Below are 22,069 nucleotides of genomic sequence, written 5' to 3'. Positions count from 1 at the left end.
AAATGTCCAAATAATAGTCAGACTAATGTCTTCCTTTTATTTAAAGTTACGGGGACCTTTTACTTATTTATTTTTTAAATACAAAAACTTTGGTACAGACAGGCTCCCTGTGTGCCTTAAATTTCAACTCTTACCAGTCATTACTTGATCTAGATATTTCCTCAGAATCATGTTTTCGCTTCCTTGAGTCCAAATTTTTGGGGTTACGCACATCCTGTATTGTTTATGGGCTTGGTTTAATTGTAATAAAAATTTCCCCATAAACCAGCGTTTAATAATTGGCTTTTGGGGGATTTCCCTGGTGGTCCAGTAGGTAAGACTCCGCACTCGCAATGCAGGGGGCCCGGGTTCGATCCCTGGTCAGGGAACTAGATCCCACATGCGTGCCTCAACTAAGAGTTCACATGCCGCAACGAAGATCCCGCGTGCCACAACTAAGACCTAGCAAAAATAAATAAATAAATAATTTTTAAAAATTAAGATAAACATTAATACATATTTATATTTAATATAAATATTAAATATTTAAAATAAATGAATATTTGAATAATTTTTAAATGGTTTTTGGTTCATGCCTCCCACCACTCCTAACTACCCAGTACCTTTCCCAATAAGAAATTTTACCTCCATTTGGCTTCTCTTTCTCACAGCTCTCTCTACTCCCACTGTGATCAAAGCAAGCTGACTTGACCTGTGGGAAACTCATTCCAATTGAAGCCTCTAAATATCTGAGTCTTCTAGCATCCTCTAGATCAATCCTCAATTATCACCGAATAATTTTTGTGAAACTTCCTCACTGTCATGTTTATATTGACCCTTTCCTATTTTGTTCTGAACAAACGTATCAGGAGTTTTCATAACGTTATTCAATGATTTTTCCATAGCTGTTTAAATGTTTCATAGCCACTTCTCTAAAATTGTACAGATAACTGTGCCTGCTATGCAAACTACAATAAAAACAAAAGTTGCACAGCTACAAAACTTGGGTTCTTTCCAGACACAATAGTTGACTTACTTTAAAAGAACGAACATTTACTCTGAGAACAAGGTGATTTTGATAATTCAGCTTTCTGTTCAGATGAAAAGACAGTTTACAAATTTTAGAGCTTGGATAAAAGGTGCAGTGCCCCAAATCACAGAACCCTTTCCAAAAACAAGTCATTTCTTGTCTAATTATTTTAAGAGTCTTTTCAGTTGTACTATTTTTAAAGTACAGGCACATACAAATTAGCCAAAGGGTTTTTTAAGCCACTGATGCATTGAGTTTGATAAAAGTTAATCCCATATAAAATTGCAACTATAATTTTATCCTGATGCTTTTCTTAGACTAGGCAGAAGTCAGAAGACTTTTCATCAGGAGGGAGATGAGAGGAGACAGCACTAGATAAAGTCTATCCCTGGCAGAGATCATCTAACAAGGGCAGTTAACGAGTATTAACCTAATTCAAGTCTAGAGCTTACCTCTACACGGTGTGTGCCATAAATAATGAAGCACTGCACTTCTTCCTTTTGACAGATAGTGTGATGGTCACAATGCCTCAAAGCAGACAATATTTTTTTTTCTTTTCTGTTTAATTTCAATCCATTTTCTTCTATCATTGGTTAAACAATACATTACCTACTTGACAGTCAAGGTTACAATATACAATATCACTGTACTCTACACATATGAGGATTCAAGAAGATGACAATCAACAGTACATCTTAGTCTTGAAATTATACTGAAACTTATTAAACTGAAGCCCAAGTAACTGAAGTCCTCAAATGACCAGATTTTGTTGTTGTTATTGGAGCATTTAACTTTCAGGAAAAAAGTAAAACGGTAAGCGAATTTCTTGAAAGAAAGTCCAGGACATGAATTGGGATAACTATTTACATAGAGGACTGCTCACAGCTTTTCTACTTACCATCCTGGACAATAAGATGCTATGAAGAAACAATGATCCTGAAACACAATAAGATCATTCTTCAAAAAATATACTTTCTAAGAAAAATGGACTAAAGTCTTAGAAAGATTCACCTTTTCATTCAATGAATATTGATTGAATACCTACTGTGAGTCATACACTGTTCTGGGTGGTAGGGATACAGCACTGAACAAAAGAACACAATTCCTGCCCTCAAGTAACTTACATTCCAGTAGGAGGAGAAAGACAAGCAAAATTATCTAAGAAGTTAGATACTGATAAGTGTTATGAAGAAAGATATTCAATTATAAAATTAAAATGTCAAACACGTTTTTAAAGAGTAAGCTAGAATTAAACAGGAAAATTTAGTATATACAACATTTTACTACACAAAAATGACAGAAATAACAGATGTTACCGCATACACTTTCAACATCAAAGGCTGACGTTCTCTATTTGTACTACCACGTACAAGGTCACTTTGTTTAGGACCCACAAAACTGAGGGTAAAACAGAGCCTCCCATTCTTCAATCATTTTAGTTAACTAGTTTGTTACACTGCAGGATCATTTCTTATACACCATTCCAAGAAATGAATTAGATAGATTTCTTTTTGTTCAAATCTCCTAAATTTGGGCCTTTTGGGGCTTGCTTATTAGCTTAATTCACAAATGCCTGTGTTTTAGGGCAATGAATAAATAGTAGCTGTTCTCTTTTTATTGAGAGGACAGTGAAAAAAACAGATAACCTCAGTCTAATTTGGCCCATACTCCAGTTTTTATATTTCAATTAAGTCACAGGAAAAAAATATTTTTCATGTTTTCTTGAACTCAAGTCTTAGTTATTCCTTCTATCTTGTCTCACCATAGACAGTTAGTAGTGTGAGCAATATTTTTAGAAGTTGTAACCACACAATGTAAAAATGAAAAGAAGGGCTGAAATGGGTATATTTAGGAATAGCTGCTTACTTTTCTGACATTCACTTCTCTCAGGTTAAAATTATAGCTGTTTTATGTTATATAGAAATGGTTATGGGGAATTCCCTGGTGCCTCAGTGGTTAGGACTCTGTACTTCCACTGCAGGGGGCACAGGTTCAATCCCTGGTCAGGGAACTACAATAAGATCCCACATGCCTCGGCGAAAAAAAAAAGAAAAAAGAAATGGTTATGATGTTGGGGGAGGAGGGCCACAGAGAGATAAAGGGAATTAGAAAGGATTTTAAAACTCTCAGTGAGGACTTCTCCGGCAGTCCAGTGGTTAAGCCGCACTTCCACTGCAGGGGGCACAGGTTCGATCCCTGGTCGGGGAACTAAGATCCCAGACCGCACATGCTGCACAGTGTGGCCAAAAAAAAAAAAAAAAAAAAAAAAAATTATAACCCCCCCCCAAAACTATAAATGAACATGGGCCTTATACATTTTAAGAAAGAATCTAGTCACATTTAATATCTATTGTCTAAAAGAATATTACCCAACATATTTTCCATTGCCTTAAAAAAATATATGTATAGCAGCTCCACTGTTCTCAATGGTATTACCATGAAAAAGCTGAGGATGATAAAATCAGGGAAATTACTTTCGTGGTTAAAATCCTACACAGATACACATGAAGAAACTCACAGACTTCTGTTACTAAAAGCTGTATTTGTTTTTTCTTCATTAACCAAAATTTGCAAATCATGGTTTCATCATACAAGAAATAACTTTTTACCCCACCTATTTACGAGGTGGTTTTCTACTTATAGCAAATACTTCTTCCATATACACAAATACTCCAAGAAAAGAGTAAAACTGTTTCCCTTTTTAATATAAAAAAGCTACTTCTCTTTTTTGTCAATAATATAAAGTTCCATTTAATAAAGTCCACACTTAAGGCTCTAGTGGATTCCCTTTTATATGTTCCTCATGGAGGATCAAGGAACGGGGTGGGGGGTTGGAGGTACACAACTCAGAAACATACACTTGATATTTGTCGATTGTTTAAGTACCATAACACCAGTTACATGTTATTAGAAGTTCTACTTAAAAATACATAAGATAGTTTCATTACACTTAAAAGTAGAAGAGGATGAACTACCATTCACATGTATGTGCTATCAAGGGTAATAGGAATTATTCTCTATTATCCTATATCCAATTACCCTATATTCGAGGGATATAATGATAAAAGTCTCAATTAAAAAAAAACAGATGCAAAGGTTAAATGATAGAATCATGACTTGCAGAAGAGGAATTAAGAGTGGAATAACAATTTACAGTGGCCCTGTCCCCATGCTCATAATTCACAGATGGTAGAACGGAAACACTTGGGTGGTGTGAACTGCTGTAACAGGTGGAAATAATACCTGTGTGCACAGCAGCTAAATCGCAGTGATCCAGCTCTATCAATAAAGGCAGCAAGCGCTTCAACAGGCTCACTGGTTCTACCACTTTTTCTTGTCTGGATGCAGATTCTGACTCCAGAAGCCCCCAAGTTCATCCAACAGCAGTGCAACCAGATCTTGCTTTGGAAAATCTCTCAGCAGGGAGCTCTCCTGGGGTGTATTTCATCAGACTGCTACTTCCAACTCTGCCAGGGAACAAGCTCGCAAAAGGCTTCCTATCAAACAGCTCTGCCCTCAGCACTTCAGACATTCCCAGCCGTGTCTTGTGGCCTAATCATGATTCATGTTCCTTCTCAGACTTATCTTTCTTTGCCTGATGTGACTTCAAAAACATATTTTAAACAAAATAAATTGTAGTAGTAATTAAAATAAAAGATAACAAATCTCAAGAGTACTTTAAACAATCTCCATCAGATCTGGGAGGCTGCACTGTGCCAAGCTGTCCTTAAGGGCACGCGCTCCGTGGCAGGCCACCTGTCACTGGCCCAAGGTCACATACTGGGAGGAAAGATGCTGATCAAGAAGGCAGAAGAACTAGTCCCGTTGTGGTCTCTGCCACATAACCATGAGCAAGTTACTTAACAACTCTTTGTCTCTGTTCACCATCTGTAAAATTAAGATGGATACGAGTACCTCACTCATAGGATTGTTGGGTATCAAAATAAGCAAAAACATGAAAAGCGCTTAAAACAATGTTTCATACACAATAAGCGCTCAAGTAATATTAACTCTTATTATCAGAGTTTAAGTCCCCTTAAACAGTATAAAATTTCATATTACATCTTCTGTAGTATAGAAAATTCTACACTTAAATGCTTCCTTCACTAATGGGGCTTTCTCTTTGGCAATTTTTCTTTCTCTTTCTTTCCTTTTAAAATAAATTATTTTTAAAAATACAACAATTGGATTGCTTTTCTTTAGGAAAATGGCAATGGCTCAAAGGAAAAGTAGAGTGTCGTTGAGGGAAAAGTGTTAAACCTGCAGCTGAAAGACCTGAACTCTAGCTGGAGGCTGTCACTTGCTAGTTGCCCCAGCCAGGCCCAGGGGGTACTGTAATGGACAGTGAAGTCTGCACTCTAGCAATGGGTCACACATATTGTACAAATGATAATATGGAGTTTTAGATATAGTCTTCATTATTAAACATGCTTCATTTTTCTTTCTGTTATCCTACTGCAATATAGAATTTAGAAGTGTTCTTTTCCTTAAGTCACCATTCAAACATAAATCTGACTTCAAAATACGTGCCAGAAATAAAAGTACAAACAAATATGCATTTGCAAAATATAGGTGAGAATTAAGGTTATTTTCTAGATGATTCACTCCAAACTCTGGGAGGAAGAGAAAGGGTATTATAAGGAATATCTTTATTCTCAGTGGTATAGCTGTGAACTTAATTGGCTGACTTAGTAACAACACCTTGAGTCATTTTTCTCCAATCCATCTTTCTCCGTAGATTATTCCAACCAATGAACAAATTTACATGATGAAAAAGAAAACGGAACTGACTAAAGAAAAATAACTCTATACTACAACAAGTGTCCTGCATCAGGACCTCCCCTTGGTCTGGACACTGCCCATCTTTGGTCCACTCCATCTCTGAGATGGTGGGAGGAGGAAGGAAGTCAATTAACTCAGGATTAAATTAAATATATGTAAAGCATCTACTACAGTGCTAGGCACCTTGTCAGTACCCAACAGAAAGCTATTGTTACTATGCCGTATCATATATAAAGAAACAAAATCCAGAGAAGTTAAGTTGGTTTCCTTGGGCCACACAGGTAGTATACAGGGATTTGAACCCATATTCAACTAGCACCAAAACTCCACCTCGTTGCCTACAAAACCCCGTGCTTTGCCAACTGCAGTTGAATTTGATGGTTGGTACAAAGTTCAATCTGCTAAAAATCCACTTGATAGCGAAATTAGTTTGTTAAGTCAAAGTCTGAGCCGTCTAAACAATTGTAACATGACTGAGCAGACAAGTTGTTTTTATATTCACAAGGAAATGAGCTGTTTCCACCCAGCATGAAATTACTTGTGTATCTTCTTAGCCTGCTCAGTTAAAGCTTGTTCAAAATAACACAATTACTCTGTCCTATTTATAAATAAAAACTCTGCACACCTGTTAGTGATTTCATTTGGATGATCTATATAAGGTGGCACAGACCCTTGATAGAAGTTATTTCTATAACATGTTGCTACTTCTCATATAGGATTTGTGACATGCATGTTTTGTCTAGTGAAATTAACATCTTAAGCTGATTCTTAAGAATTTAAATTGCCTCTGGGTATCCTGTCAGTTCATTAAAAGATAAATCCAAGTGACATTTATTTATGAACAAACTGCTTGGAGAACCAAATAGGAAAATATTTGCTAAACCAACATATTGTTAAGACAGTGATATGAGCAAAGGCTTTGTTAACGGAAAAGAAAATGCCATGTTCAGGTAGGGTGTGTATCTGACAAGACCAATGAAGTACAGCGCTCAACAACTGGCCGGGGGGTTTGGTGAATGCATGACGGAAATATGAGTCACCCATTCATTCACTGGAGAACTGTCACATACCTACTGCCTAGGTGGGCACAAAGGTGCTGTTTGGTAGGGAAGACAGACTTGGATCTACCCTCAGAGGTACAATAAAGGAACGACCATTCACAACCTCCTCCCTTTCCTCCTTGAAGGGAGATTTTTTTTCCTTAACATTAATTGTCCAAGTGAGGAAATGAATACCCCATATGGCCTTTCTTGAGATCTAAAGATAAAGGCCATTCAAAACAGGCATTTGCAGGGGAAGTGGGGGAGGAATGATACTTCACAGGCAAATTATTTTCTTAAAAATAGGAAGGTCTTGAATTTTTCACAAATTTTCCATTCTACCACCACCTTCAGTCTGGAGAAAAGAAAGATTAGGGAAGAAAGATCCTGTTAAGCTGAGAGAAGGGGTAAGATTGCCTCATGCAAGAGGCTTCTAGGCCCACAGCCTGAGCTCACAGACTGAAAGAGGGGTGTATCCAAGACCCACCGGAGGTTGTATGCAAAATTCTGCATTTTGATCAGAGTCTCAAAGGGGTCCATGTCATTTGTAATTTTAAAAGTTAAAAGTTCAAGCAGAAGTGTGACAGATACAAACTCAAATTCTGGCTCTTCTGTGTATTAGCTGTATGATTGCCCAGATTTGCACAGCAAATCACCCAATTTTTCAGAACTTCAGTTTCCTCCTTTTAACATGGAAAAGATAATGCCCAACTCATTGTGAGGATTAAATGAGATACGGCATGTCAAGCTTCCAGCATGACAATGTTCATCCACCCACAAGGAGGACAGCAGAAAGCCGTTAGAGCGTCTAGCATTACAAGGAATTAGATCTGAAACCATACACACCGAGAACAATGACAGAACTTAGAGCCCCTAAAACACCATCAGTTCCCCATGTCTGCCATTTTGTAACAGCTCACAGACCTCCCCATATGAGCAAATTTCTCTCAATTCCATATGGTCATGAGACCACACTATTATGACAGACCATTGGCGACAGACATTCAAGGACATCTCCAATGTCTCTTAGGTGAAAAATCCAGCACTGGGAGAAAAACATCTCAGACTGTTATCCCTTAAATTTATTAGAAATTAAGTGAAGGTTGAATATTCCATTTCTTTAAGTAAACAGGTGTCCAGATTCTGTAATAACTTGTGTGATAATACATTATTCTAAAATGCATAATATCTCCATGTTTATATGTATTAACCCCTCTACTTATTTATAGGACTGGTTATTAATTATCTAGACCAAGTAAGACAAGTAACAGAAAATCTAAAATCAAGAAAAATTCTTGCTCATTTATAATCAGGTTTGGACTTTGGAAAGCTTTCTTTATTTAGGTAGAGAGGCCAATCTAAGATTTACATTTGCTTCAGATGGTCCAATAGATCTAACTAAACTATTTACTGATCCTTGTCTATACGTCAGTCTTACCTGTTTTATAACATACATACCTGAATGAATAACTACTCAGCCCAAAGGTTAAAAAAATTGCGGCATTATACTCTTCCCTTACACATATTTCAGCTATTTTTAGAGTCCAAATGAAAACAGCTAGTACAGAAGGAAATGCGTATGAAATTCTTGAGGTCTGCTCAGATAACAGTCAAGATAGGTCAGTGGATATTTGGAATACCTAAGACACTGATTTAAAATAAAACACTCTGAGGGCCAAGAACACTTTCTAAAGTTGTGCTTGAGAGTAATGGTTTGTATTAAGTGCTTGATTCCTCTCTATTCCAACAAATCCCTTAGCCAAAAAATCTCTCCGTTCCTCAGAAAACATTATAAGAACCTGTTCAAAGTTCAGCAGAGAAGTTGACACTCCCCTGATAGAGCAATCTTACCTCAGAGAGTCTCTAAAACCCTTTTTCTAAGTATTTCAGAAGAAGGCCCAAAATGAAAAAGAAATAAAATCTAACAAAGAAAGGTTCTTTTCTACCTCTGTTCAAAGTTGGTAAATGTTCAACTCTCTCCAGGAAATAAAATCATACAGCAAATAAAGGCTGACTTAACTGAACTGCAGTCTGTGCTTATCAGTCTAAATTCAAAACAAGAACCTTAATTTTTAAACCAAGCAGGCACTGATTCAGCAACCATGTACTATGAGGTACAAGGCACTATTCCAGATGCTGGTGATACCACAGTCCTGCTCTGATGGAGTTTACATTCCAAAGGATAAAAACTTGACATACGTGTGATGCACTTCAAATACAATTTTAAAAACATTTTCTGAATATCTGTGATAAACCACAACAGAGTAACCAAATATCAAAGCCTATAATTATAATTTTAAAATGAGAGGCCAAAAAGTAAGAACTTCTAAGTTTTGTTAGACTTTTCAACTTATTCATCAAAATGCTTTGGAGGTAATCTTAGGGGTGGCTTAGGATCAATCTCAATTTCAAACCTGTTATTTGAAAAAGTTACGTATGTATGCCATACATGCAGACAACAATAAGGACCCTCCTTCCCCTCTACACAAAACACTCAGAAATAGCTGACAGAAAACTGCCCTCTAAAATTTAAGTTATAAAACTAACACATAACGTGTGTGTTATCATATCAGAGCAGAAGCACGAAAAAGTTACCTTCAAAAGGTTTCCAGGATTTTTTTTTTTTTTTTGGCCACGCCACATGGCTTACAGGATCTTAGTTCCCCAACCAGGGATCGAACCCAGGCCACCGCAGTGAAAGTGCCGAGTCCTAACCACTGGACAGTCAGGGAATTCCCCAAAAGGTTTCCAGGATTTTTAAAACGTCCCTGTTTCCTAACTGGAGATTTTAAAACTTAAAATAAAAACTCCAACCAAATGTAAATTTAAGCTGAATAAGGACATTAAAAGATTAAGATATATAAGAAATAATATTTTGCAATGAATCTAATTAAAACCCAGGACAGCATGATTAAAATGTGATTATCAAATGTAATATAAGATTTAAAAAGAATTCTTGAAAAAGACATACCCTAAAGAAAAAATATAAACCTTAATCCAAAATGTCATTAAAAAAATTTTTTTTGTTTAAATCCTAGGGGTTAGGTTGAGGGCAAGAGGGAAGAAACAGAGAAGTAAAACCTATCAGAGAAGTAAAAACCTACTGAAGCTCTATTTGAAGGCAATGAGGCAGTGACATTGTACAAATTAATTTCAGCTGGCATGAAAATAGAGGTTCAAATATGACTGCTAAATTACAATAGTATACTAAAATTTTAAGTTTAGCAATGTAAGAAGTGCAATTACCAGTGGCTGCTATACTTATTTGTACTATAAGAAATAAGTTTTATAAGTTTTATAAAACAAGCATGTATTCTCTTAGTAAAAGGAAGAAACAAAGATATTTACAAAAGCAAGAAAAGAGTTAATTTGAAGAGGTCAGTCACCACAATGTGGAAATGGGAGTCACAAATAACAATAATAGTGCTGAAGAATAACACTGAGTTTCCTAAATACTAGGTCCTCTCTTAAATGTTTTACATTTAAGATTGTATCCTCACAACCACTGTCAAATAGACATTATTATCATCCCCAATTTACAGATAAAAAACCATTGGACTTGGGGAATTAAGTAAGGTGCGCAACGTCACACAACTGGTAAGCGGCAGCTGGGATCCAAACCCAGGTGTTTCTAATCCAACTGGCAAATGTCTTCACCACTCTATTAAACAGCCTTCTCAAGAGGCCAGTAGAGGCAGTAGAGGCAGTGCCCACCCTAGCACAGCCCAGAAAGGATACACAGAGGAACTTGTCTGGTCCGTGAGGCAGTACTACTCCCCTTAGGAAGATATGGAAGGTTTTCTGGGCAATTTCCCTTCTCTGATTCCATGCTCACCAAGCAATTTCTGGTTTGCTCCAGCTCCCACATGGCCTGCCTAAAGGGAGATCATGGCCTGGCCAGAGGGCACACATTCTTGGGGCCCCTGGTAGTTCCAAATCTCATCGTAAATTACTGAACTTGCAACCTGGTTTTACAAATTCCCAATGAGCTGGGGTAACGCAGGTCTTACTCTCTGAAACAGGTTCTTAAGGCTGACCACCTCATTCTAGATTGTGATATTCTTTCAAGGACACACTGCCCCATGGGAGTAGTTGTGCCCAGCTGATACACTCCTCTCTCACCACCTCCATCAAACCTCTCTAACATATACTTTCAAAATTAGAAAGTTTTCTAATTCCCCTTAAATTCTGTAAAGACTCCCATAGCTTCTCTTGAAAAAGTGTTATGAAACTCAATGAATGATATGCAAGGAATTTCAACAGCTCTGAGAGGACGGTGCTGTAATGACCAGCAATATTTCCCTGCAGCAATCATTTTTTCCCCCCATTTTTAAAAGCCACTTTCCACAGTTCAAATATGGTGGGTTTAGAAAAAAGTTGACAATCTAAGTTAACTATATTGGATACAAATATATTAACCTTTTTGTTTTTAGTTCCTTAATGTATTATCAAATACCTCACACAGTCAAAAAACAATGAAGACTGACAAGCATCATTTAACCACACATTCAGCTTAAGCAATAAAATATTACCCATATAGTTGAAGCTGCCGGGTACAGCATTACAATGGTATTATCGTATAGCCCTTATAATTGTCATAATAGAAGTGAAATGTTATTCAACGAAGCAAGGAAAGTAAAGATTTTTCCCCCCAGCTTAAATTTGGGCAGTAGCAAAGCTTATCAGCCAAATCTACATGCTATGATAATTCTGAGTTTTCTTGACGGGAGAACATTGCAAGATAACATACCACTCTCTCTTGGTATGAATCTCCTAAGTGATGTATGGACACAAACTAAGAACAGGTGTTGCCCTGACTCAGATGATTTCTAAACAGTCATTGGGCCAGATTAGGCCTGGGCCTAAGCCATCTGTTTACATGCTACAGAGCAGAGCTTCTAACCATGACTGTCCTTAAATGTTGGCAACAGTGGGAAGGCCTGTCCAGGGGCAAGATATTTTCTAGGGACCACACCTGTTCCCATTTAGAGCACTCTTCCCTTCTGTTAAAAATCAGTCTCATTATATACCCATAGCTGTATGAAGTTGCTTGTTCCTGAGTCTGATAACCTCAAACAAGGGATGGCAACTTCTCTGGGCTTCTTGACTAACAGAGAAGCAAAGCAATGCCTGTGGGTTCAGTTCAACCTGTATTTATTAAGCCCATTTCACGTCTAGTACTTTGGGTACAAAAATAAATTAACCACAGTTCCTCAAGCAGTTGACTCTAGTGGTTGTAGGCAGACCTGGTGCATGAGGAAGAAATTATAGGAAAAAGAAACCAAAATAGGAAAAAAGGAAAAATGGGTGAAGGAAGCAAAAAAGATGGAATGAATGCAAGTCAGCAGGACCAGTCACTGAGGTCGGCGCTCCTGGTTTACTTTCTCCTTGGGCCGCTCCATTTCAGTTTCCTTCTAAGGTTCTCCCTCTGTTCAACCCCAAGGGGTATGCTACATCTTCTTCTTCTCTCATACCCTCTCCCAGGTTAACTGGCCTAGGCTGAGGATTCCCAAATCTCTTTCCTCTAGCCTGGATCTCTCACCTGCACTCCAGACCTGCACATACTCTGCCTGCTCAATGTCCCCAGGTGGCACCTCAAACTCAGTACGTCTGAAACTGAACTCACCACACACCTCTCCCAGCTCCCCTCAAACCTGCTCTTCCTTTTGTGTGTCTTCCCTCAGTTATACAGTCCCCACCATTTACTGGAAACCTTAGGATCCACCTGGACCCCGGCTAGTCCCTCCCCATTACCTGATAGGTAGGTCCTGAATATCTCCAGATGCCACTCACTTCTCTCCAGCCCCATCCAAACCCAAGTGACTACCATCTGCACCACAACTCTACTCCTTTCTAGTCATTCTCCAGAGGGTTCACGCTTCATAAAAACAATCACACCACACGCCTATTTAAAAACTCTTCACTAACTTCCCCACTACTTTCAGGACAAGCCCAAACCCTTTAACAAGAACCCTGCATTAGGTGGCCCCTGCTCTACAACCTTTCCTCTGCCTGTGTCTTGGGCCTTGTGCTACTGGCATAGTCTTTTCCAGCCCTTGAGAGGACCACCCTGCCCCATCTTCAGGTCCCAGCTCAGACATCACTCACCCTGGGAAGCCTTCCCTTTGCTGCCTCTCCCTGCTGTCTATAGCACCCTCTACTTCCCCCATCATCGCATGCATCACGCCTGCTTTCTTTCTGGTATCAACAGTAGGGTGAGCTCCTAGTACGTATGAGCTTGGCACTTAATAAGTCTTTAATAAACACTGATCAAATGATTGGATGTTCACCAGGGGCACAGTTTATCTATTCCTGACTTTTTATGAACTACAACATTAGCAGGATTTCCAGTCAAGACTACAACATAGGCATTTAAGTGAAATAACCCGTTTTTCCATCTTTCTCTTACCCCAGAACCAGGCAGCCAAAGACTGGAAGGGACCTGGGTTTAATTAGAGCCCTTTTCTTCACAGGCCTTACACAGCATTTTTAATTTAAGACACTATATGGACACTTGAGGACTTCACAACTTCCTACAGACTGGATTAGGGGTTTTCCAGGGCAAACTTCCCTATGATTACTGTAACAGACTATAGTTATTAGAGCTATGGCTTTACATGCACATTAAATCACAACCACAGGCACCACTGCTATCCCATGGTTCAGATGAAGGAACCAGAGCTCAGACAGGTCACATAACTCACGTAATGTTAAACAACTAATTGATGAAGAAACCAGAATTCAAACCGAGGCAATACGTCTCTCGAATTTTGGCTTGGCCTGTGCAAAACAATCAATGAATGTTGAATGAATGAATGAAGTCAGTAAACTGTACTAGATCAGGACGACCCACGTGGGATTACACCAGAAGACCAGAACTACTTGGATAATCCAAAATGCATTCCTTTTTTTTTTTTTTTTTTTTTAACGTGGCTTAAAACAACCATTTTATTTTGCTCACAATTCTGTGGGTCAGGAATTTGGGAATGACTTGGCTGAGTGTCAGCTGGATGGCTGGGGGCTGAAAGGATCCATTTCCAAGACGGCTTCTTCACTCAGATTCCAAAATGCATTCCTATCTCATTCTGGATAACATTTTGGGGGAACATATAAACATTTTCAAAACTCAGGCATCGGTAAATTCTCTTACGGGGCACACCCAAGGAAAGACCTCTTTGCTCTGTATTATTCCTTCCTGGTGGGGAGAAGGGCTTACAGGCTCATACTTTGAGAAGACACAGCCAGCGTGCACGACAGTAGTTGGGAAGTAAGGAACAAAGCCCGCCCAGAGAAGCCTGCAGCCTTTCCTGGGGCTTACCTCCCGCAGCTCCAGTCTCTGGGCCACAGCCTCCAGGCTCTCCTGGCCAGTGCTCTCCACGGACAGCGTGAACTCTACAAACTCATTGTTGAGCAGCTGGATCCGGGCAACCAGGCAGCTCTTGCTGGATACCGTGTAGCGCCGGGTGCGTTTTAGTTTCAATCCAAATGGCAGTGGCATCTTCTTCTCCCTTCAAGAGTTGGAGGGGTGAAAAGGGAAAAGCACCGCCACCAATCCAGTGGTGGTAATGGCGAGAGAAAGCGATCCTGTCCTGAAGGGAGGAGTACTGTACAGTCTCCGGCTGCTCACCCAGCAGCTGCTGCCGCCATTAAAAAGCAACTGAGTCTCCAAAGACCAGGTGATGGGAGCATCCACGCCAGTGCTGGGGAAAGAGGAACACCGGTTACACAGGCAATAGCAACTCTGGGCTTCGTTTTCAAAAATAAAAATCAATAAAGCTGTATCTAAGCTTTCCCTTTCTTCTGGAAAAATAAGGCATTAGCAGAATCTGGGAGGCAGTGGGGAAGTTTATCATCAGAGCTGTGTTACGCCCTGGGTCAGATTCCACCCCTCACTCAATCCCACAGATAGTGGTGACAACATGTGGCTAACTTCAGGATTAAATGAGATAATGGCTGACACTACTATAACCCCAAATTTAGTAGCTGGCATTAGTGGTCCTCCTTCTATTTTAGATAAAGTTTTGTTTTTTCATAGTTAACTCTTTTTGGCTCCCCGATACTCCAAATGTTAGGGTTCTTTAGTCCTTAAGTGAGATAATTGCAAAAAAACCTCCAAAAGAGCTACGTTCAAGTCTCAGTCCCAATTAGGCAAATTAACCCTGAACACGAATGGAATAATCCCCTGTAACACATGGCAGCTGTGAGGTTCAAACGAGGTGAACACTTAACAAGCATTTGTAGAACTCTCTGGTTTATAAATATTTACGTCACCAAATCGATTTATTTATAAACAAATTATAAAAGACCCTACAAATGCTTGTTATCGGATTACCACCGGACGCGTGGAAGTTGTGAAAAGCGTAGCCCTGGCCCCGGCCCCTCTCCGGATGGGGACGCCTAAAGAGGCGGCAAGCCTTCACCTAAGCGGGGCCGCAGCCCAGAAGAGGAGAGGGGCGAGGCCCTTAAACGCCCTCCCGAGTTAATGCGGGGAGGACGCTGCTCAACACGCCCGTGAGGCCAAGAGGACAAGGGATAGCTCCGCCTCCTCCCTCGTCCTCCCCCCACGGAAAAGCAGGCGGCGTTGCCCGAGCAACCCACAGCCTCAGAGGCTCCGGAACACTCCGCCTGCGGCTGCGTTTCCGGACGGATGCTCTAGGAGAGTACAGGCTCCCGCTGATGCCGGAGGGAACACTTAAAGGACCCGGCTAGAGCCCCATAGGCGAGGGGGAGGTCTGGGCGGGGTCCATTTGAATGCCGATTTGGAGCCTCAGGACCCCCGCCAAAAATACGCGACTTAAAACTTTTCTAAACAACACCCGTTGGTGGTACTTCCTGGGCGGAAGCAAACTGGCCTTGAGCGGCAGCCTGGAACTTTTACATTGGCTGGATTTTTTTCCCCCTAAACGAGTCGACAAAATCCCGGATAGTTCCAGAATCCCGGGACGGTTCCCACCCTCCGTTAAATTCTGAACAGAGGCTTCCCCCGAGGATGAATCGTTTGGCAAGGCTCGGCCGCAGCTGGTTACCCTGAACTTGGGCCGTGAACCGCGCGGACTGGCAAGGGCAGCCCCCAACCCTCTCATCTGGCGGACACAGAACCCAGGCCTCGGGAGAAGCGGCTTTCTCAGCCTCACACTAGGACGGGCTGAGTTGGGAACCGATCCCAGATTCTTCATTCCCAGCCCTCTGCTCTTTTCCGCTTTTTCTACTGCGTCTCAGCCCCAGAGGTGATGGGCACTCAGGGCTGGGGGGTGGCAGAGCTAGAGTATATAGTTTAGCTATTACACTAGGCTTTGCCAAACTTAACATTTTATAATTCCATTCCACAAAAGTGTATTGCGTCTCTGAGTACAAGGCAGTGTAGTGGCCCTTTAGAGAAATCTAAGACGAGTCCTAATAAGCCGTCCTTGCTCTTAAGGAGATTACAAGCATGCTATAATTACATACATGGCTGTATCTCTAATTAGGACCCAACCACGATTTTGTTTGTTTTTGTTGTTTGGATTTTGTTTTGTATTTGAGCTCTGGTTATCTCCAGATAGTAAGAAAAATAAAAGTTAAAAACCAGGAATAGAGGAAGAAGGCCAGAGGAAAAAAAGAAAACTAGAACTACATAAAGAACTGTGTTAACATTTGTTGTGTACCTTTGGAAGGTAAAAGCACCATACTAAAGGGGGGAATAGAAAATAGATATTACGAAAAGACATGGGCTCCACCTGCAGTTTTCAATGCTCTTTTCTATGTCAGGGTATAAACCAAATAGATAGCTGAGGCAAAATGAAAGGAAAAAAAATCAAGAAACGAGAACTTTAAATAATAAGCTTTCAACTAGAAAATTGCCTGATAAGTTATGAGTTTGTATAAATTTTAAAAGATTATATATACATATCATATATACTAAATACCCTTTCAAGTGATGAGATGGTGAATTTAAATTTTACATGGAAATTATGGTAACTGGAAAGAGGACAGATTAAGTCGTACAGAGGGAAAGATGAAAATTTGCATTGGGGGGTGTTCAAATATGGTATTCTCTTCACTATGCCTTGAAGGCAGTAGATACTACACTATAAAACTATGCCTTGAAGGCAGTACTACACTATATAACTTAATCATTAACTTAAGCTCTGATGAAGCAAACAGTAAAACTTTCAGTTGTCCCTGAGTTTGAAATGTTTTACTGCATCAGGGATAAAGAAATGCCAATGTTTTCTCTTTTTTATTTTGGTAGATGTTATAATGTAACTGAAAAAGCTGAGGGGTGTGTGTGTGTATCAGATGCATTTTTTCCCCAAGATCTATCCATAAGAATAGCTTGCTTTTTGTTTATTAAGACGTGTTAAAATAATGTTCTGCTTAATAATTTACAAAATTAACAATTGACACATTTAATTTTCAGTTATGTGCAGTATTTGCTACCAAATGATGTCATAAAGTTAGGAATGTTTGAATAGAGTAGAAATTTAAGATGCTTTGGGGGGATGTCTGTTTCGGGTGTAAAATAATATGAAACAACTTGAAAGGTAGTTAGAGCTGGAATTCTAATTTATCTAACTACTTAAGTAAACAAAATTCATAATTAGCTTTTGAAGGAAAATACTAGGAGATATTTTGTTTCTCTACAAAATCACTTTGTTATGAAATAAAAAACAAGTATATATTAAATTCTGTTCAAGTTTCCAAAAGGCAGTCCGAGATATTTATGAATTCATTTTAATGTTTTTACATCACCTTTCAGAAGTTTCTCAAATAGTTTAATTCTGAATCCTGTAGTTTCCCGCCTTGTTGCAAAAGTCCTCACTACACGTAATTTTGCTAATGATGCTTTGAAATAAAACAATCACTAAATTAGTATATGACATTTTTAGAATAATATACAGATCTATAGCATTAAATCAAACGCATGTTTCTCCTGAACAAAACATTTATGCATAGAACTCGAGAATAAAATGTGCTAGGAACAGCAGACAACTACTTTCAGAGTAAAATTTCTATCATATCCCAAACTTAAAAAAAAATCTGTCAGCAACCATTAGGCATACAGCGGTTGTCACCTGGAGCACACGGAGTGTTTTGAACGTGTTTGCGAGCATACGCTATTATTATAAGGCTTTCTCAGCAAAAAAGAAAATTAAGACGGGCATGCCAAGAGCGGCCAGTCTAATCAGGATTTGCAGAAATCACAAGTCGGAATTTGCAGACCCAAGAATTCTTTTTTCCAGAGTAAACAATCTTTACTCCAAAACCAAAACAAGTCATCACCACGAAACAGTCCTTCCCTACTCGCCTTCTCGCCAAAGTTACCTAGCAAATCTCGCACTTAATAGTCAGAGAGGCACAAATATGCCTAAAACGTCTAAAACCCGGATCCAGAATTAAGCCGCTACAATCAGCCGAGGAGTTCAGAATACAAGTTCAAGACCCCTTTGGAAATTACTCAAGTAGATCAAAGAGAACCTGGAAAAGAAAGACTTTTTTCTTTGTTACGCTCCTCCCTTAGGTCTGGGAGCAGGGACCCATCCTCCAGGACTCCGGGGCCGGCCGACGCGCTCCGGGGTCCCGGCTCGCGGACACACGCCAGCGCTCGGCCCCGCGCCCGCCCGCCCGCCGCCCGCTGGCCCGGGCCCCGCGCCCTCACCTGCTCCCGCTCCCGCATCCTCGGGGCCGCGCGCCCCGTTCAGCGGCCCGCCTCCCGGGGCCCCGCCGCGCGGCCGCCGCAGCCGCGCCCGCACGCCAGCCCGCGCCGCGGCGCGCTCATGGGGCTCGCACGCCTCACTTCCTGTCTCCCCGAACTTGGCCCGCAGAGCATTCCCCCGCGTAGGGTCCCGCGGCGGCCGCGGCGAGGGGAGAGGCCCGGAGGTGGGACAGGCCGGCCGGCAGCGCCGCACAAAGAAACCGGGCGGGGGCCGGGGCAGCAGGAAGGCGGGCGGACGGGCACAAGACGCGCGGCCAGAGCAGCGGAGCGGCCGGGGCCGGGCGTCCCTCCCCCTGGGCCGGGCGGGCGGATCCGGGGAGGCGGTGGCTGCCCGTGACCTCAGAGAGTTGGAATGCGGGCGGGGGAGGCGCGGACAGCTGCGCCCGGCCGCCGGGGAGGGGGCGCGCCGCGGCTTTTTTTAATCCTATGACCACTTATTTTAAGAGTTTCCAAATAAAGCAAGGCTTTTAATAAAAATGAGAGGAGGGGGATATTATTTCGGTGCCATGTAAAGGGTTTTATTCCCGTGTTGTTCTTAGGTGTTCTGTAAAATTCTATTATTGCTGGAGTTGTTCGTTTACTCTTATATATTTCTGAAAACAGTTCAAACATTCTATTTCTTCCTCCCATGCTTACGTCTAAGGATATAGCCCATAAAAAAAGGAAAAACACTGGTACAGGGTGGCAAAGTCTCCTTCCCCTGAAAAAGGTTGTTATGCCTCAAATAACCTGTAGGTCTTCAAAAGAGCTGTATGCTTAATGCAGTACAAAGTAGAGCTCTTAAAGATGGGGAACTCCAGGGTCAAATTGTCTAGGTTCAAATCTCAGCGCCAACGCTTGCTTAGCTGGGTCACCTTGTGCGAATTTCTTTACCTTTCTGTGCCTGCTCATCTCCTGTAAAATAATAATAATAATAATAATCACTATCCAGTCACTTGTGTGAAATGTTTCATTCTAAGCCCTATTAGCAATTTTTATTATTACATGGTATTATTATACTGCATTATTATTTTTATTACTGCATGGCAACACTTAAGCCAAGGAATAAAACTGTGTGGCCCTAACACCATCACAATAGGGTGTTTCGCCTTTACTTGGCATATGGTTTGAGTGATTGGAGCAGAGAAATTTTTATTATGTAAATTTTATTTAAATGATTTTTTTAAAAAATATGTTTGTTTCTGGAAAGCTTTCTTATGTTACATTTCATTTAGATCTCATTTTCTTCAACAGTTAACAGACACTTATTGAGTACTTACTCATGGTCCCTGCTCACAAAGGACTTCTAGTCTAGTGGGTAATAAACCTACACACCGCACATACACATGACAAACAAGGCCTAAGTGGAAAGCGCCATCCTGGAAGTAGGAGTGCTATGGGAGAACAAACCCCAGGCAGGACTCAGCTTGGGTAATGGAGCTCAAGGCAAATAGGATTACATGTGTTTCTGTATAGAAGAAAATCAATCAATTCTGCTTATAATTGAATTTCAGCTGGACACCATGAGGGGGTCAATTCGTGTGCGAAGAAAGAAAAGAGAAAATGAGTGGCTCTCTGGTCTCCCAAAATGGAAAAACTGAAATTATGTGTGAGTCTTCTCCATCTGCAGCCTATCATCAAGACCTGCCACTTCCTCCTTTGAAATGTCTCATGAATGCTTTCTTTCCTCTTTGTTCCTGAATGCCCCCCTCCCCCACCATTCTAATCCAAACCTTCATCCCTCATCATTTTACATCTGGCTTATTGCAACAAGGGCGGTCTCCATGCCTCTGGTTTCTGCTCTCTCTTCTTTCCATGTGAATACCAGGCTTACCTCTCCTTGGGGTTTATCACTCCCAATGGACCCCTAAGGCTAAGCTGTTCTGCCTGACCTTTAGGGCCTTTCTAAATCGGCCTCAGCCTCTTATGACCATCCTTACTCCTCTCTTCTCCCCTCCTGCCCCCATCAAACCGTTTCTCCTGGCCCAGAGCACCTCCTGCCCCCCTTCCCTTTGTCTAAGCCTTCCGTTGCTCTCCAAGCCTCAATTCAAGGCTCTGCTTCCAAGACAACTTGCTAGCCACCCCATTCCACAGTGATCCCCACACTTGGCAAGAAGGTTAAAAACTGTTTCATGTAGGCTTCTTTTATATCTCCTAGAATTCCTAGGACACTACTGGGCAGAGGGTAGGCACTAAATAAAAACTTGTTAATTGAATCGGGAAGAAAATAAAAGATTTTTAAAAATAGAAAATGATTGTAAAACCCAAGCGATGTTATACACTGAGCTGCACTTCCTCCCTCACAGTCCACAAGTGCCACTTGCTGACCAAGTCCTTAAGCTCTATTTTCCTGCAACCATGTTAATTTGATAGTGACAGCCCCATGACAAGCCACTTGAACAAAGCCTTCAAAGTGTTCGGCATGAAATTATTATTGGCTTCTGTTTGTATGGAAGGAAGTGAAATAATTTATATGGTTCAACCCCAAAAGATACAAAACGGTGCAAGTGAAAAGTCTCCTTCTTACCTTGCCTGCTCTCCTCCTGGGGGGTAACTGGTGTTACCATAATCCTATGTACCCGTCTAGAGATAGTCTGTAGATGAATAAGCGATTACATATCTGTATCTTTACCTCCTCTTGCTACCCAGAAGTGATATACATTCTTCTTCCTGTGAAGGTAATTCTTTTTAAAACAAAGTAAAAATTTTAAAATTTCTACAGTAAAAAGATGTTCAATAAAAGGGAAAGAAATTGTGGTTTTGGTGGTACACTGACTGATACTTTCCTAGGGGTTAAGAAATTAATCTGCTTTGATAGCTTGGTGAGTACCCACTATCTCTCACTATATAAACTAACATGATGATGCTGGCAATATATTTGTTCAATGGACAAGAAAACGAAGAAAAGTATGTCAGCTTCAGTAGCAAAAGCAATTGCTGTGACTGGAATTCCCAACACTTAAGGGCTTTTGATCCAAGGGTAGACATGCCATGAGATATTCACTAATGAAAAAACTTGTCTATTCAAACCGCATTTCTTGGAAGCCAAATGCTGCAAAGAGAAAGATAAATAAGATGTATGGCCCTGTTCTCAAAGACTCACCATGTGAGGAACAGGTGAATATATAATTCTAGTAGGCAAATATACTTAACGGGTAGATATTCTAAGTGGAGTGGTGATATCCAGTTTATCACTATGATCAGCTTCTGGCTGGGGCTGGAAGGACAAATAAAAAGTTCATTAGGCATTCAAAGAAAAAAAGAGAAAAGCATTCCAGGCTGAAGGACACCCCCAAACACCTCTCTTCTGCCTTCCTCTCCCCCGACACTTGCAAATGATGTGCAGCACCCAGTTGGAAGGCTGCCCTGAGAGGAGGCTGGAGATGCCAGGGGGCCGGTGTTAGAAGACAAGGGGCTCCATGCAATTGGGGTTAGTACTCAGACCTCTTTGACTTCAAAACCAATGCTCTTTTTAGTAATCTTCTCTCTTTGAAAAACAGCCCAGAGCCCTCAACTGGGATTCTTTGAAATCTAGTCCTCATTCTGTCTGCTAGAGCAAAATAT

The 22,069-nt window shown here is 40.8% G+C and overlaps 1 protein-coding gene across 3 annotated transcripts in view; it reads right to left on the bottom strand.

Annotated features, from left to right (window-relative positions):
* The window catches only part of PTPN21 (protein tyrosine phosphatase non-receptor type 21), a 67,336-nt gene extending 48,497 nt beyond the window's left edge, over positions 1 to 18,839 (bottom strand). For all 3 annotated transcript variants that reach the window (XR_014260955.1, XR_014260956.1, XM_082451218.1), the window contains exons 1-2: positions 18,470 to 18,839; positions 14,150 to 14,531 (exon numbers count right to left, since the gene is read on the bottom strand). Coding sequence is in view for 1 of the 3 variants with exons in the window: in XM_082451218.1 (XP_082307344.1) it covers positions 14,150 to 14,329 (180 nt within the window). In the remaining 2 variants the exon portion in view is untranslated. The remainder of the gene's footprint in view (positions 1 to 14,149; positions 14,532 to 18,469) is intronic.
* Between the last annotated feature and the right edge of the window lie 3,230 nt (positions 18,840 to 22,069).

The sequence above is a fragment of the Balaenoptera physalus genome (assembly GCF_965194825.1).
Source record: "Balaenoptera physalus genome assembly, chromosome: 2".
NCBI lineage: Eukaryota > Metazoa > Chordata > Mammalia > Artiodactyla > Balaenopteridae > Balaenoptera > Balaenoptera physalus.
This window is presented reverse-complemented; position numbering and strand designations above follow the sequence as displayed.